At 43.8% G+C, this 15,490-nt stretch overlaps 1 protein-coding gene across 1 annotated transcript in view; it reads left to right on the top strand.

Moving 5' to 3' along the window:
* The window catches only part of SPTBN4 (spectrin beta, non-erythrocytic 4), a 240,366-nt gene that overhangs the window by 137,165 nt on the left and 87,711 nt on the right, over nucleotides 1-15,490 (top strand). The window contains exon 20 of the mRNA XM_089654174.1: nucleotides 11,237-11,383. Within this exon, the coding sequence (XP_089510300.1) occupies nucleotides 11,237-11,383 (147 nt within the window). The remainder of the gene's footprint in view (nucleotides 1-11,236; nucleotides 11,384-15,490) is intronic.

The raw sequence follows: 15,490 nt of genomic DNA, 5'->3' as shown, positions 1-15,490 counted from the left end.
ACATCTCATAATTAAAATAGCCATGCTACCCCATGATTGTCACATATCTGAACAGTGGATACTATAGTGCAGCCATTCCTTACCGGAGTTGCGGAAATCCAGCAACTTGCCCAGTTTCCCACACAACTTCTCTTTGTTCTAACTTGCTGCCATGATGAAATAGCAGATGTAGTAATGCACGTCAGAATAGCACTAGTTGCACAGCTTCCGATGTCCACAGGATGATGTCTTTTGGCACACTGACTTATGAAGGTTGGTGCTCCCTGTGACTGTGTGTGCAGCCTTTTGCTGCCATCTGTCGGTGTGTTACAAAACTTTTTGATACCTCGTACACAGTTGATAGATGCTGTGGGAGCGTGTAGTTTCCTTTCTCCGGTTTGCTGGCACAGCAGCTCTCAGTATTACATGGGAGTGTTACAGCAAGTGCAGGACAAGTTATGAGTCTGGTCAGGCTATTTTGGTTCCTGTTGCTATTTGCTACAGACACATTTATCACTCGGAGCTTGTGAGTACATTTATTTTATTATTTATATTTTGCATCTAGTTTTATTCCACTAGTCCATGCTCTTCCCTTGTTCCCTGAAAAACAAAAAAAGCACGCCCATTCATGCCATACAGGCATCTTTGCCCATGTGAACGAGGCCCAACGATGAACTCAACCCACACAAAAGGCACAGGGTGCCGCTCCAGGCTCTTATCTGTCCAAATCCGGTAACCGATGCTGGAAGTGCATATAAACGAAGGGTGCAGCGCTAAAATTGATAACATGAGATATTGCATGCAATGTAAACATATGATATATAATAAAGTGCAAATCAACAAATCATGTGACTTTAATGTGTCAAACCATATGTGTCACTATGCGTGACAAAAGAAGTGCAATAAATAAAGTGCAAAGTGATCTCTATATAAATTATATGCGTTATTCCTTCCTGACCACACGTGCATATATAGTGATGAAGGAAACGTATAGTCCAAAGTTAAGCGTGAATCAATCCCAGTATATGAGGTGCATGGAAGATCTCAAGGATTTCCGACAACTGGTATTAGCGTCCAGTAAGTGGTGGTGTATCCAAAACTATAAAGACTGCGCAATCACCAGATGCGCAATCAGTAAGCGCATTTAAGAGATAACACTTAGTGGAACCGTTGAAAGCTCCTGGTCTGGTCTGTTGTTCCTCACTGCTCAATCAGCCATCTGCCATGGCTCAAACCTTCCCTCAAGTGGCTCTGTGGGTGGTGGGAAGCTCACCAGAAAAGGAGGCCAATAACGTGATATTGTTTCAAGGAATCACGTTTATTTAACATCCAGCAAGCAGATATGTAAAGGAGGTAAACATTACTGACCAGATAACAAAGCATCGAGATGGCCGCCGGGACCCACGTGGCATGCCATCACTGCACTGTAGCTCTTCCCTGAAGCGTTTCGTGCAATAGCACATAATCATAGGGGTTGATGCTGGGAGTGCAGGCTAGGAAGGAGCTCGTCTTGGCTCAATAAGTACAAGCAAGGGAAAAGGCATCATTCCAGGTGCCAACAAGACCCAAGAATAACAATATTAAAAGCAGCCTCAACCCAGACGCCATCCAAGCCCACCCCCGGACCTTTTTGACTCGCACACTGGGCCTAGTCATGAATAAACGTGTAGAGGGCATAACGCGTAGAGGCGTGGCCTGGATGGAGTCTGGGCTGAATCTGCTTTTACTATTGTTACCTTATTATTATTATACAGAATTTATATAGCGCCAAAGGGTTTACTCAGTGCTGTACAATAGCAAGGGGGACAGAACATGAGACAAGACAGTAACAATACAATACACGAGGGGTTCAAGGGCCCTGCTCTTTCGAGCTTACAATCTAGGAGGGAGGGGAAGGTGGTACAGGAGGAAATGGCTGTGGGGGATGGAGTGGTGGGAGAAGTGGAGGAGATCAGTTGTTAGGTGAGGGTGGGGTAGGCTTCCCTGAAGAGATGGGTTTTCAGGGTGCGGCTGAAGGTGAGGAGGGTAGGTGACAGTCTGATGGATTGGGGTAGGGAGTTCCAGAGGATGGGGGAAGTCCTGCAATCGGGCGTGGGAGGAAGAGACCAGGGAGCTAGAGAGTAGGAGGTCCTGTGAGGAGCGAAGGGCACGGGTAGGGTGGTATTTGGGTATCAGGTCGGTTAGGTAGTTTGGGGCGGCGTTGTGAATGGCTTTGAAGGTCAGAGTTAGAAATTTGATTTTGATGCGCTGGGCAATCGGGAGCCAGTGAAGGGATTGGCAGAAGGGGGTGGCAGATGTGGAGCGGTTGGTGAGGTGGATGAGTCTAGCCGCTGAGTTTAGGATCGACTGGAGTGGGGATAGCGTTTGTTTGGGTAGGCCGGTGAGAAGGGAGTTGCAGTAGTCCAGGCGTGAGATGATGAGGGAGTGTACGAGTTTTTTAGTAGTGTCTGGGGTGAGGAATGTTCGTATTTTGGAGATGTTGCGGAGGTGGAGCATGCATGACCTTGATAGTGATTGGACGTGAGGTTAGAAGGAAAGGTCTGAGTCCAGGGTGACACCCAGGACTTTGGCATGTGGGGTGGGAGTGATGGTGGCGTTGCTAGTAGTGATGGAGAGGATGGGGGGGGGGAAGCGGGCTGGGGGGAAGACCAGGAGCTCGGTTTTGGACAGGTTTAATTTGAGGAAATGGAGCGACATCCAGTCTGACATGTCATTTAGGAGGTGGGTGATACGGTCGGAGAGTGAGGGGGTGAGGTGGGGGGTGGAGAGGTAAATTTGTGTGTCGTCGGCATAGAGGTGGTAATTCAAGCCGTGAGAGTGTATTAGTTTGCCAAGGGAGGAGGTGTAGATGGAGAAGAGGAGGGGTCCGAGGACAGAGCCTTGGGGGACTCCAACAGAGAGGGGGAGAGAGGGGAAGGTGGCAGTGTTATAGGTGACGCTGAAGGAGCGTTGGGATAGGTAGGAGGAGAACCAGGAGAGAGCAGCGTCCCTGATTCCAAGGGAGTGCAGTTTAGTAAGGAGGAGAGGGTGGTCGACTGTGTTGAAGGCCGCGTAGAGGTCAAGGAGCAGGAGGACTGAGTAATGGCCGTTAGCAGGTCGTTGGTGATTTTAAGTAGGGCGGTTTCGGTGGAGTGTAGGGGACGGAGGCCGGACTGTAGTGGATCAAGGAGGTTGTTATCAGTGTGGTGCGCGCTTAGGCGATTGTAGGCCAGGCGCTCAAGGAGCTTGGAAGTGAATGGTAGCCTTGTTCAATGTGTAGCACCTGGAATGATTCCTTTCCCCTGCTCCAACAATGAACTTCTCATTTATGTCTTTATTTGTTTATTACACGTACTTATATAGCGCCGTCAATTTACGCAGCGCTTTACATATATATTGTACATTCACATCAGTCCCTAACCCTCAAGGGGTGTACAATCTAAGGTCCCTAACTTACATTCATACATACACATACTAGGGACAATGTAAACAGAATCCAATTAACCTCCCAGCATGTCATATTTTCTTCTTTTTGGTCTGTTGAATATACAATTGAAAGCCTTTTGTTATATAATTTTATACCTGTTAGTCTTTCCACAAATCCAGCGTTGCCCTGTGCACTCTGCAGTTTTATCCCAAGCAGACTTATTAGCTCCGCTGAGTTCTCTCTGTGAACTGCAGAACACCTCCCCCTTATGTTATGGAGATGTATTCTGTAGTCGGAACATATTTTTTGGCCTGGGGCACAGTTATGCTCCTTGATAGATACATCACAGTAAGTGTTGTCACCTTAGGACAGGAATTGTGATACTTGCAGGATCACCAGGTGAAAACAAAAGGTAAAAAACAAAGAAAAATAATGCAGCCACCACATCTAAAGACCCGAAAACTTCAATATATTATTATATAACTAAAATCGAAACTTTGTAGTTTTGGATAGAGTGGAGAGGGATTAGAACACCTGTCAGTTTGTATTGCTGTCTGTGTCCTAGTTTGGGAGCTTCTCCCTCTCCATTTGTCCTGTTTACCATTATCACTGAGAGTCAAAGTGAAAGAAAGTCCTACATTTTGGATTGTCATTAGAATATAGATAGATAAATCTTCCAATGGGGATACTAGTTCTGGTGACAACCAGGGTCATCCTGGCTTTTGAGGGACCTCCTCTCACTTCCTGTTTTGGCTATGGGACAGGAAATGAAGGGACATCTCCCAAACAGGACACAGATGCCAAAAAAGACCCAGACAGGAATTAGAACCCTACCTTACTCCAAAAAAATGTTGCCTTTAGTTTTACTATAAAGTGATATTAAACCAACAACAGTAAAGTCAGTATGTGTATATATATGCAGTAAAGCATGCTTGATATACTCACTGCTGAACCGAAGGGGTTAATCCTCTGCATTGTGTAAAAATGCTGTTTGATCCTGTCTTCTCATATCCTCCCCTTCTTCCAGTGTCCCCCTCTTATCTCCTGATAAAACATGTCATGTAGACACATGCTCAGTTTGGTGTGTATTGCTGGAGAGTTTTTTTTTTCTTGGGAGAGTTCATGTGATCAGCACAGGGCCAATCAGCAATGTCCAGACAGAGGTCAGGGGTCCTGCATCTTCCTAGAGCAGAAAGAAAACTCCTCCTACAAGCTTTAACATGTACTCTGCTGAACACTGATAGAAGTCCCAAGACTGGCTGATGAGGAACCTAAGGGGTTAATCCTCCACATTGTGTAAAAATGACATTTGATCCCCTCTTCTCTGATTCTCCCCTTCTTCCAGTGTCTCCCAAATATCTCCCGATAGAACAGAGGCTAGAGGCAAGCTGCACATGCTCAGTTTAGTATGCATTGCTAGAGAGTTGATTTTTTTCTTGGGAGAGTGCATGGGATCAGTACAGAGGTCAGAGGTCCTATATCCTGATACAGGAGAATTAAAACTCCTCCTACAAGCTGTAATCATTGCTCTGCCGGACACTGATAGAAGTCACAAGACTGCTATATACTGCTGATGAGAAAAGGTATTTAGCAGTTTCTATTTACTAAAATATTTGCATTTCCATGTTCTATGTACTGTGGGAGACCAGATAGGGTGAATGCAGGGTCCTAGGAGACCAGATATAGTGAATGCAGGCTCCTGGGAGACCGGATATAGTGAATGCAGGGTCCTGGGAGACCAGATATAGTGAATACAGGGTCCAGGGGGTCCAGATATAGTAAATGCAGGGTCAGGGGAGACCAGATATAGTGAATGCAGGGTCCTGGGAGACCAGATATAGTGAATGCGGGGTCTGGGGAGACCAGATATAGTGAATGCAGGGTTTGGGGAGACCAGATATAGTGAATGCGGGATCCAGGGAGACCAGATATAGTGAATGCAGGGTCTGGGGAGACCAGATATAGTGTTTGCAGGTTCCTGGGAGACCAGTTATAGTGAATGCAGGGTCCGGGGAGAGCAGATATAGTGAATGCAGGGTCTGGGAAGACCAGATATAGTGAACGCAGGGTCTGGGGAGACCAGATATAGTGTATGCAGGGTCCGGGGAGACCGGATATAGTGAATGCAGGGTCTGGGGAGACCATATATAGTGAATGCGGGGTCCTGGGAGACCAGATATAGTGAATGCAGGGTCCGGGGAGACCAGATATAGTAAATGCAGGGTTTGGGGAGACCAGATATAGTGTATGCAGGGTCCGGGGAGACCCGATATAGTGAATGCAGGGTCCGGGGAGACCAGATATAGTGAATTCAGGATCCGGGGAGACCAGATATAGTGAATGCAGTGTCCGGGGAGACCAGATATAGTGAATGCAGGATCCGGGGAGACCAGATATAGTGAATGCAGGGTCCGGGGTTTAGTAACACTTTAAACATTTGTTCTTGGGTTTAGATACAATTTATGTTTGTGCCAGGCTGCATTTCCTGGATAGCAGAGCTTATGAGCCGGTTAATGTTTAGTACGCCTGCCAAATCTTTCAGAGTTCAGTACTGATGCTGAAAACTATAAGATATATAATGCTGATCTACAAAGACTGGAGCTCAAAGAATATGTGCTGAATCCATTGGCTGTTATTGTTCTGCATTCACTGCTTTCCATGGTGCTGAAATGATTTACACATTTTTCTTTTTTTGCTGAATGGCAAGTTCTATTAAAACCAATATATTATCCGGAGCATAATGCAGTTGTTCCAAAATAAACATTATAATGAGATGTGTGATAAAGCTGGATTCCTGTGTCAGAAGCACTTGACTGAAGCTGTTGTTCTATGACTCGTAGGTTACATTTAAAGAAAACCTGTCCAGGGAGGAATATGAAAGCTGCCATTGCTCTTGAAAAAGTGTGTTGCCTGGCTGTCTCTAATCTTAAACCAGTTTCTTTTAAGCGGTTTTTAGTCACTGACCCAGAAGAAATATGTAACAAGTAGTAACCTCAGACAGTGCTGAAGCCAGAGTATCGGGATGACAGTCTTGCACCTAGAATTTGAAGTAGGAGGCCAGCTATGGTAGCCTCCAAATTTCTGACAGTACAGGTTTTCTGTCATTCTGGGACAGTAGATCCACCTGTAGGGAAGCTATAAAACTCATCTTCCCTTTCTAAGATATAGTATATTGCCTGTGAATAAAAATAGCAGTTATTATTATTATTATACAGGATTTATATAGCGCCAACAGTTTGCTCAGCACTTTGCAATAGAACGGGAGACAATACAGCAAAAATACAGTTCAAGGGCCCCTGCTCCTTTGAGCTTACAATCTAGGAGGGAGGGGCTAGTGTTACAAAAGGTAGTAACTGTGGGGGATGGACTGGTAGGAAGAGTAGAAGATTCCATTATTAGCTGAGGGCAGGATAGACTTCCCTGAAGAGATAGGTTTTCAGAGATCGCCTAAAAGTGAGCAGAGTAGGCGATAGTCTGATAAATTGGGGTAGAGAGTTACAGAAGCTCTGGAAAAGTCCTGGAGACGAGCATGGGAGGAGTAGATAAGGGAGCTAGAGAGTAGGAGGTCTTGCGAGGAGCGGAGAGTACGGTTTGGGTGATATTTGGAGACAAGATCGGTGATGTAATTTGGGGCAGAGTTATAAATGGCATTATATGTTATTGTTAATGTTTTGAATTTTATCCGTTGGGCAACGGGAAGCCAGTGGAGGGATTGGCAGAGAGGGGTGGAGGACACTGAGTGGAGGCCAGTGGAGGGATTGGCAGAGAGGGATGGCAGATACAGAACGGTTAGTAAGGTGGATACGTCTGGGAGCAGCATTCATGATAGACTGAAGAGGGGATAGCCTGCGATGAGGTTGGCCAATGAGGAGGGAGTTACAATAGTCAAGGCGAGATATAACAAGGGAGTGAATAAGTTGCTTAGTAGTTTCCGAGGTTAGGAACGGGCGTATCTTGGAGATGTTGGAGAGGTGAAGTCTACAAGATTTTGTCAGCGATTGGATTTGGGGCTGGAAGGACAGATGGGAGTCTAGGATTACACCTAGTACCCTGGCATGAGGGGAGGAACTGATGATTGTGTTATTGATCTTGATAGAGAAGTCGGGGGGAGGGGGCACGGGCTGGAGGGAATACTAAGAGCTCAGTTTTGGAAAGATTGAGTTTGAGGAAGTGGAGTGACATTCATGCTGATATGTCACTTAGTAGGTTAGTAATGCGAGAGGAGACTGAAGGGGTGAGGTGGGGGGTAGAAAGATAGATTTGTGTGTCATCAGCATAGAGATGGTATTTAAAGCCATTGGAGTTTATCAAGTGACCAAGGGAGGAGGTGTAGATGGAGAAGAGAAGGGGTCCAAGGACAGAACCTTGAGGGACCCCTACAGAGAGAGGGAGTGAAGAGGAGGAGGCAGCGTTATAGGTAACACTGAAGGAGCGCTGTGATAGATAGGAGGAGAACCAGGAGAGAGCAGAGTCTCTGAGGCCAAGAGAGTGGAGTTTTTTGAGGAGGAGGGGATGGTCAACCGTATCAAAAGCCGCAGAGAGGTCAAGTAGTAAGAGTACGGAGTAGTGGCCATTGGTTTTAGCAGTTAGGAGCAGTTGTGGGTTAAGTTAAAAGTATTTAGTTTGGTAACAAAGTCCCTACGGTTCCCAGTATGGGTGTGATTTCCAGTGCAGGTGATGTGCCATTAGGATGAATGACACCCGCCAGGGGGTCCCATGTTTTGTGAGCAGGTGGTCTCAGCTTTGGGACATAGTGTGGGTCCTGCTGAGGCTTCCACCAGCACTAGTGTGAACCGATCCCAAGTCGTTCACAAGACATTTTTTGAGGGTGGGGTGGGGGGAGGGGTGCAGACCAAGAAAAGTTCAACAACAACAAGTTCCAACAAAAGAATGAACTGAGGAAGGGACTATAGAGCCTGGGGCAACAAGACGTGTAAGAAACAGCAGGATTAAAGAACAAGACAAGAAACAAGAAAGAGTTAGAGCCAGTTCACACTACATGCGTTTCAGTTGCTTTTTTTCTGCATCAAAAACGCACAGAAAATAGGTTATATTGTTGTCAATGTTATAGTTCACATCAGTGCTTGCAGTTCCAGTGCATTCCAGTTGCAGAAACGAAGTAGAACAGGCTGCATTTTCCTGTATAGAACTGCACTGGGACGCAGTAAAATGCATCAAAAATGCACCGTAATGCACATGTCCCTATTTAAATTAGAGAAAAAATGAACTGGAATGCATAAAAAACACATAAAAACGCACCGGAACGCTCCAGAAATGTACATGCAGAAAAGCATCTGGACTGCGTTTCTATAGTGTGAACTGACCCTAAGGCCCCTTTCACACCAGGTCTGCCTGTCCGTTTTTCAGGAGGACCCGATCAGAACCTCTATTCTCCTCTATGGAGCAGTGGGTGTAAATGGACATGTGTCTGTTTACACCCACCTACATCCAATCTGATCTGCTAAAAACAGATGGATGGGGATCCATTCCCCTTCCGTCCATTGGATCAAATGGCAGTCAGATGTAAACAAATAGGTGGTCCGTTTACATCTGACCACCAATAGGGGAGAGAGACCTGTGTCCTGTGTCGACCCTGTCATCCGCCTGCTCAGCGGGGATCAGTGGACAGATCCAGTGCTGAGCAAGCGGATTGCAAGCAGAGTCCACCCCGTGTGAAAGGGCCCTAAAAGATAGTCATTGGTAGAATGAGTGAGCAATAGTAAAGAAAGAAAAAAATATAAAAGTAGAATATATACACAGTGTGTGTGTGTGTGTGTGTGTGTGTGTGTGTGTGTGTGTGTGTGTGTGTGTGTGTGTGTGTGTGTGTGTGTGTGTGTGTGTGTGTGTGTGTGTGTGTGTGTGTGTGTGTGTGTGTGTCTTGAGAATAAAAAAATGGAAGTAAAAGTTATTTAGTTTGAAGACAAAGCCCATTTAAAATCCTAAGTCATTCACAAGCAAGGTGATAAAATTTATTTAAAAATGTGTATATATATATATATATATATATATATATATTTTTTTTTTTTTTTTTTTGAGTGGAAAGGGAACCCAGGAAAAGTTCATAGTAAAAGAATGAGCTGAGGGAGGGACTGTATAGATAAATGAGAGACTATAGAGCCGGAGTTGAAGAATAATGGACAGGAGACAAAAAAAAAAAAAAGAAAGTAAAAGACAGTAGTTAGTAGAGTGAGTGAGCAATATAAAAGAGAAAAAAAAAAAAAATATATATACATATTGTAAAGCGCTGAGCAAACTGTTGGCGCTATATAAATCCTGTATAATAGTAATAATAATTATATATATATATTTAGTTATTTATTACACACATTTTTTTTCCTTGCACACCAATTCTTGTTGGCCTCTCGGAGCGATAACGAGCATGTTTTGTTTTGTTTTGTTTTGGTTTTTTTTCTTGTGACGTCCGGTTGAGAGAGTTAAATACAGAGAGCTGAAGAGATTGTCCTCAGCAGTCAGGCAGTGGAAAGAGAGGGGAAGGGGGTGAGGGGAGATGACGCATCACAGCCAGGATCCTCCTCCCTCCATCCATTCACTGCAGTGGGATCATTCCACCATCCCACCTTGACTCTGCACCGAGAGGGACCTGCTGCCAGTGAGCATGTGTCAGGATAGCTTGGGCCCCACGCTCAGTGCCTGGACTAGCTGAAGGGTCTGTGCTGGGGGATCAGGCAAGCCCACCCCTCACAGGGACAGCAAATCTCACTGCACCAAACAGCATCGCAGGACACAGCGCACTGACAGCAGCTTCTGCAGGCAGCTCAGCACAGCACCATCTCTTGCAGTCTCCTGTTTATTCCTTTCCACTCCACCGACCGCTCTCCCTGTACCCTGCCATCTCTGGCTCTCACCTGTCCGTCTGTCATTCATCCTGTTCATTTCACTCACAATCTCTGTATTTTACCCTTTTATTTTTTTTTTCATCTGTCTTTCTGTATTTCTCATGTATGTTACCTGTCTGTCTCTGCTCACCATTCCTGATCTTGTCCCTCTCTGACCATTTCTGTCTGTCTTGTGAATGTCTTCATTAGTCTCACCTGTCAGACTGTGTCCCTCATGGATTCTTGATATCATCATTCACACCTGTCTGTGATACCTGTCTGTGATACCTGGCTGCCTCTCTCTCTCTCTCACAGCATGCCATGTTACCGGTTTGCTAACAATATCATCTATTGCTCTCATAAGTGTGCTTCTTTATACATTGCTATGGTCATCTCTCAGTCTCTTTCTGCTCCTTTTACTTGCTGATTGTATTTTTTTCTATGTCCTGCCTGTTTAATTGTCAAGTCCTGATCTCACCTTTTATTACATGCTCTATAACACACTAGATCTAGTTTTTCATTTGCTGCTTCTGTCCTTCTCTTGCTTCCTTATTGACTTCCCTGTCTCTGTCTCCTGACGCTTGCTGTCACTTTTCTTTTATCGTGACTGTTGGTTGACTCTTCCTATTGAGGAATCCCACTCACTCTACTAATGACTGTACTCTTTCCTGCTTCTTTTTTTTGTCTCTTGTCTATCACTCTTCAACCTTGCTATTTTTGTCACCTCTCACTCCCCCAGACCATATAGCCCCTCAATTCATTCCGATATCTTGTTGTGTGCTTTTGTTGGGTGTCCCCAGAATATTTTACTTTCATCCTAAAATCTTCGCTAGCATTCATTTCTCTCTTTAAGACTTTTACACTATTATGATTCTAGTGGATAGTGGGACATTGCATCCTGCTCCTTCCGCTATCCACGTTGACACCGAATAATGCAGCTGGAACAATTGAAGTGTCCATTCCGGCCTCCAGATATGGGCTCCTCTGCTCTCATCCTCGTCTCTGTCCTCCACAGCTGGATGCCTGGATCAATGAGAAGACACTGATGGCTCGGGATAACTCACGGGACGTGACACAGAAACTCCACAAAAAATGGCTCAAGCACCAGGCGTTTATGGCTGAACTGACTCAGAACAAGGGCTGGCTTGACAAGATCGAAAAGGTAAGGCACCTGTTATCATAATGTACTTTGGGGTCTTTCAGCCATTAGAAAATATGAGGTGGCAGCTCTTGAGAGAGCTCTAGGGGGTTATTTACTACTACTGGAGAGTGCAAAATCTGGTGCATAGAAACCAATCCGCTTCCAGGATTTATTGCCAAAGCTTAACTGAACAAGTTGAAGTCAGAAGCTGATTGGTTGCCATGTACAGCTGCACATGATTCTGAGTGCACAAGTTTTAGTAAATCTCCCCCATACTGAGCATTATTGAATAATTTGGTACTAATGATGTGCCCCACTGTCTCCCACTGCAATCACATCACATGTGTCCCACTGCAATCACACCACTTTTACCGAATGTGGATGATCAGACCAAATGGTATACTGCCTGGTTTGTTGTTATGGTTTATTGCCCATTGCACATGTTTTTTTCTGCTGTTAAATAAAGGCCAGTGTTTTTGAAAAGAAAAGAATACTTTTAAAGGTTAGTCCACCCAAAACAGCCATTACACCCACCAACATTTCAGAACTTCTTGGGAACATTGGTGATGGGATCTCTGCACCTGACCTCTCAGGGGCCACCCACCTACTATGGCTGGGATAACTCACACTTCCTTGAAGCATTTTATTTTACATGAGAATGCAGCAAAAAGAGTGAGACTTTCAGTAGAATTCCCAGGAAGTTTAGAAGCGTATAGGTCATCCTGCCCTCTTACATTCACACAAAAGTAAGAAAAAAAAATCAGGTGTGGGGTGGAGTCCCCCTTTAATAAAGTAGTGCAGAGAATGGTGTTGGGGCAAATTCCAAGAGCAGCAAGTGCTATCCCACCTTTCATGAGTTGATCATCTGCTATGAATTTCCGGCATTCTGCAGATTGTGATTTGGATTAATAAATAAGCCCACCAATATATTCATTTGTCAGTCTGTTTAAAATTACTCAATTCTGTTCATCTGTGCTACATATGTTTGGGACAGGTTTAGTCAGATTTACGAATTATGTAACACTGTCAGAATTGCCAATTATGTTTCACTTTAATGCTTTTTTTTTTAGTTTAAATACAATGGTGGAAATTTACAAAACTGGTGAACACAGAATCTGGTGCAGCTCTGCATAGTAACCAATCAGCTTCTAGGTTTTATTGTCAAAGCTTGATTGAACAAGTTGAATTTAGAAGCTGATTGGTTACTGTGCACAGCTGCACCAGATTCTGAGCGCACCCATTTCAGTACATCTCCCCTACTGACAATCTTTCAGCAGTGGTGTACAAGTACATACAGGGGTAGTACAAAACGTATTTTATAATTGCTTCATAAGGTCATCTCTTAAACACGGTAAGTTCTGTGCCCAAAATGTACTCAATAGAGGTATTTAACAGTTTGGCATCCTATTTTTCATGGCATTTATGGCCACTAGAGGGCCTCCTTCTTTGGAGATTATAGTCCAGTTATCAATTGGCAGTTCATTGGGCAGTTATATACCCCCACTTGTATACCAAACTAATATTTAGGAGAACCCTGTCTTTGAAATCCTGGGCCCTTTGTGACTGCTTGCCACTGGATTGGGTGAATCGATGGACCGCATTTTCAAGATGGCTTTTCTGACATGTGTGTGCTGCCTAATCAATATCAATGCAAGTATGGAGGGGAATTAAGTTATCCGTACAGGTTATCTCATGTGTATGTGTTCCATTGAGCGTCTTAGATTTATGTGCCTATAAAATAAATTATTGACCCTAATGTCCTGTAAATGCCATTGCTTATTGTATGTCAATAATCCTTTCTTTATCAGCAATGTTACCTCGATGCTTTAATGTATCATCAGCTGCATGTGGGACTTCTGGGTAACCAGATACGCATTCCGTGTTTGTGGACTCAGAACTGCATTGTAGATTTGGTTACATCCGCAGCAACCACAGTGCTTGTTCTGGACCCTGAGCCATACAGTGATGTCTTTCCCTTATTGCCTTTGACAGCAACGTGCTTGTTGGCTTAACACAGACTCGGCCCAGCTCAGCATTCAGTGCCAGCTGTGCAGCAATGAGGCTGATTATAGCACTGCGTGCCGTAGCGTATTATAAGACACAGCACATTTTAATCGACTATTGTAGTTTGGGCACCTGCATTTGGAAATTGAGAAGCAGACTAATTTGCTCTGCAGATGTTTGTGGTATTTACATGTGTGTGATAGAGACAAGATCATTTACCCTGGATTAAAACACATTTCACGTCCTCTCAAATTCATTCTAGTAATTTTGCTGCAGTATAAGTATAGCATTGCTATGTTGCTATTAGGCAGTTGTCCCTGTTCCAAGATGGCTGCTAGTGTGTACAGTGGTAGTTGCCATTATTAAAGAGCCAGTAAAAATAAACGGCAAGATTTCTTCTATTTGTTTTAACCTGAGCTCTAAGCAGATGATAAACTCTTTTTAATTCTTTTTTTTTTTAATAAATATTATTATTATTATTATACAGTATTTATATAGCGCCAAAAGGTTTGCTCAGCGCTGTACAACATAGTGGGGGACAGTACATGAGACAATACAGTAACAAAACAATACACGAGGGGTTCAAGGGCCCTGCTCTTTCGAGCTTACAATCTAAATATTTTTTAAATAAATCATTAAACAATTTAGCATTTTATTCATTTAAAAAAAATTTTTTTTTTTTTAAGTGGCTAACATACATATGTCAATTTTTCTTATATTGGCTTCTTGCAGTCTCCCGTATGCCTGTACAGAAAAAAGAAAAGGCAGTAATGTGACCTCATACTCCCTCACAAACTGCTGTTTGTCTGTAACTGAGAGCTTGTTGACTATAGGCCCGTACACAGGATAAGAATGAAATTGTATGAAAATTCCCGTACAAGGAATGATCAGTAGATTATCTGTTTACAGTGCCTTGAAAAAGTATTCATACACCTTGAAATTTTCCACATTTCATCATGTTACAACCAAAAAGGTAAATGTATTTTATTGGGATTTTTGTGATAGACCAACACAATGTGGAACATAATTGTGAAGTGGAAGGAAAAATGATAAATGATTTTCAAAATTGTTTACAAATAAATATCTGAAAAGTGTGGCATGCATTTGTATTCAGTCCCCTTTACTCTGATACCCCTAACTAAAGTCTAGTGGAACCAATTGCCTTCAGAAGTCACCTAATTAGTAAATAGAGTCCACCGGTGTGTAATTTAATCTCAGTATAAATACAGCTGTTCTGTGAAGCCCTCAGAGGTTTGTTAGAGAACATTAGTGAACAAACAGCATCATGAAAGCCATGGAACACACCAGACAGGTCAGGGATAAAGTTGTGGAGAAGTTTAAAGCAGGGTTAGGTTATAAAAAAAAATATTCCAAGCTTTGAACTTCTCATGCAGCACTGTTCAATCCATCATCCGAAAATGAAAAGAGTATGGCACAACTGCAGACCTACCAAGACATGGCTGTCCACCTAAACTGGGCAAGGAGAGCATTAATCAAAGAAGCAGCCAAGAGGCCCATGGTAAATCTGGAGGATTAACAGCTCAGGTGGGAGAATCTGTCCACAGGACAACTATTAGTCATACACTCCACAAATCTGGCCTTTATGGAAGAGGGGCAAGAAGAAAGCCATTGTTGAAAGAAAGCCATAAGAAGTCCCGTTTGCAGTTTGCGAGAAGCCATGTGGAGGACACAGCAAAGATGCGGAAGACGGTGCTCTGGTCAGATGAGACCAATATTGAACTTTTTGGCCTAAATGCAAAATGCTATGTGTGGCTGAAAACTAACACTGCACATCACCCTGAACACACCATCCCCACCGTGAAACATGGTGGTGGCAGCATCATGTTGTGGGGATTCTTTTCCTCAGCAGGGACAGGGAAGCTGGTCAGAGTTGATGGAAAGATGGATGGAGCCAAATACAGGGCAATCTTAGAAGAAAATCTGTTAGAGTCTGCTGAAGACTTGAGACTGAGGTGGAGGTTCACTTTCCAGCAGGACAATGACCCTAAACATACAGCCAGAGCTACAATGGAATGGTTTAGATCAAAGCATATTCATGTGTTAGAATGACCCAGTCAAAGTCCAGACCTTAATCCAATTGAGAATCTGTGTCAAGACTTGAAA

Source organism: Staurois parvus, unplaced genomic scaffold, assembly GCF_062004578.1.
Source record: "Staurois parvus isolate SC_StPar_1 unplaced genomic scaffold, SC_StPar_1.0 ptg000746l, whole genome shotgun sequence".
Classification (NCBI taxonomy): Eukaryota; Metazoa; Chordata; class Amphibia; order Anura; family Ranidae; genus Staurois; species Staurois parvus.
This window is presented reverse-complemented; position numbering and strand designations above follow the sequence as displayed.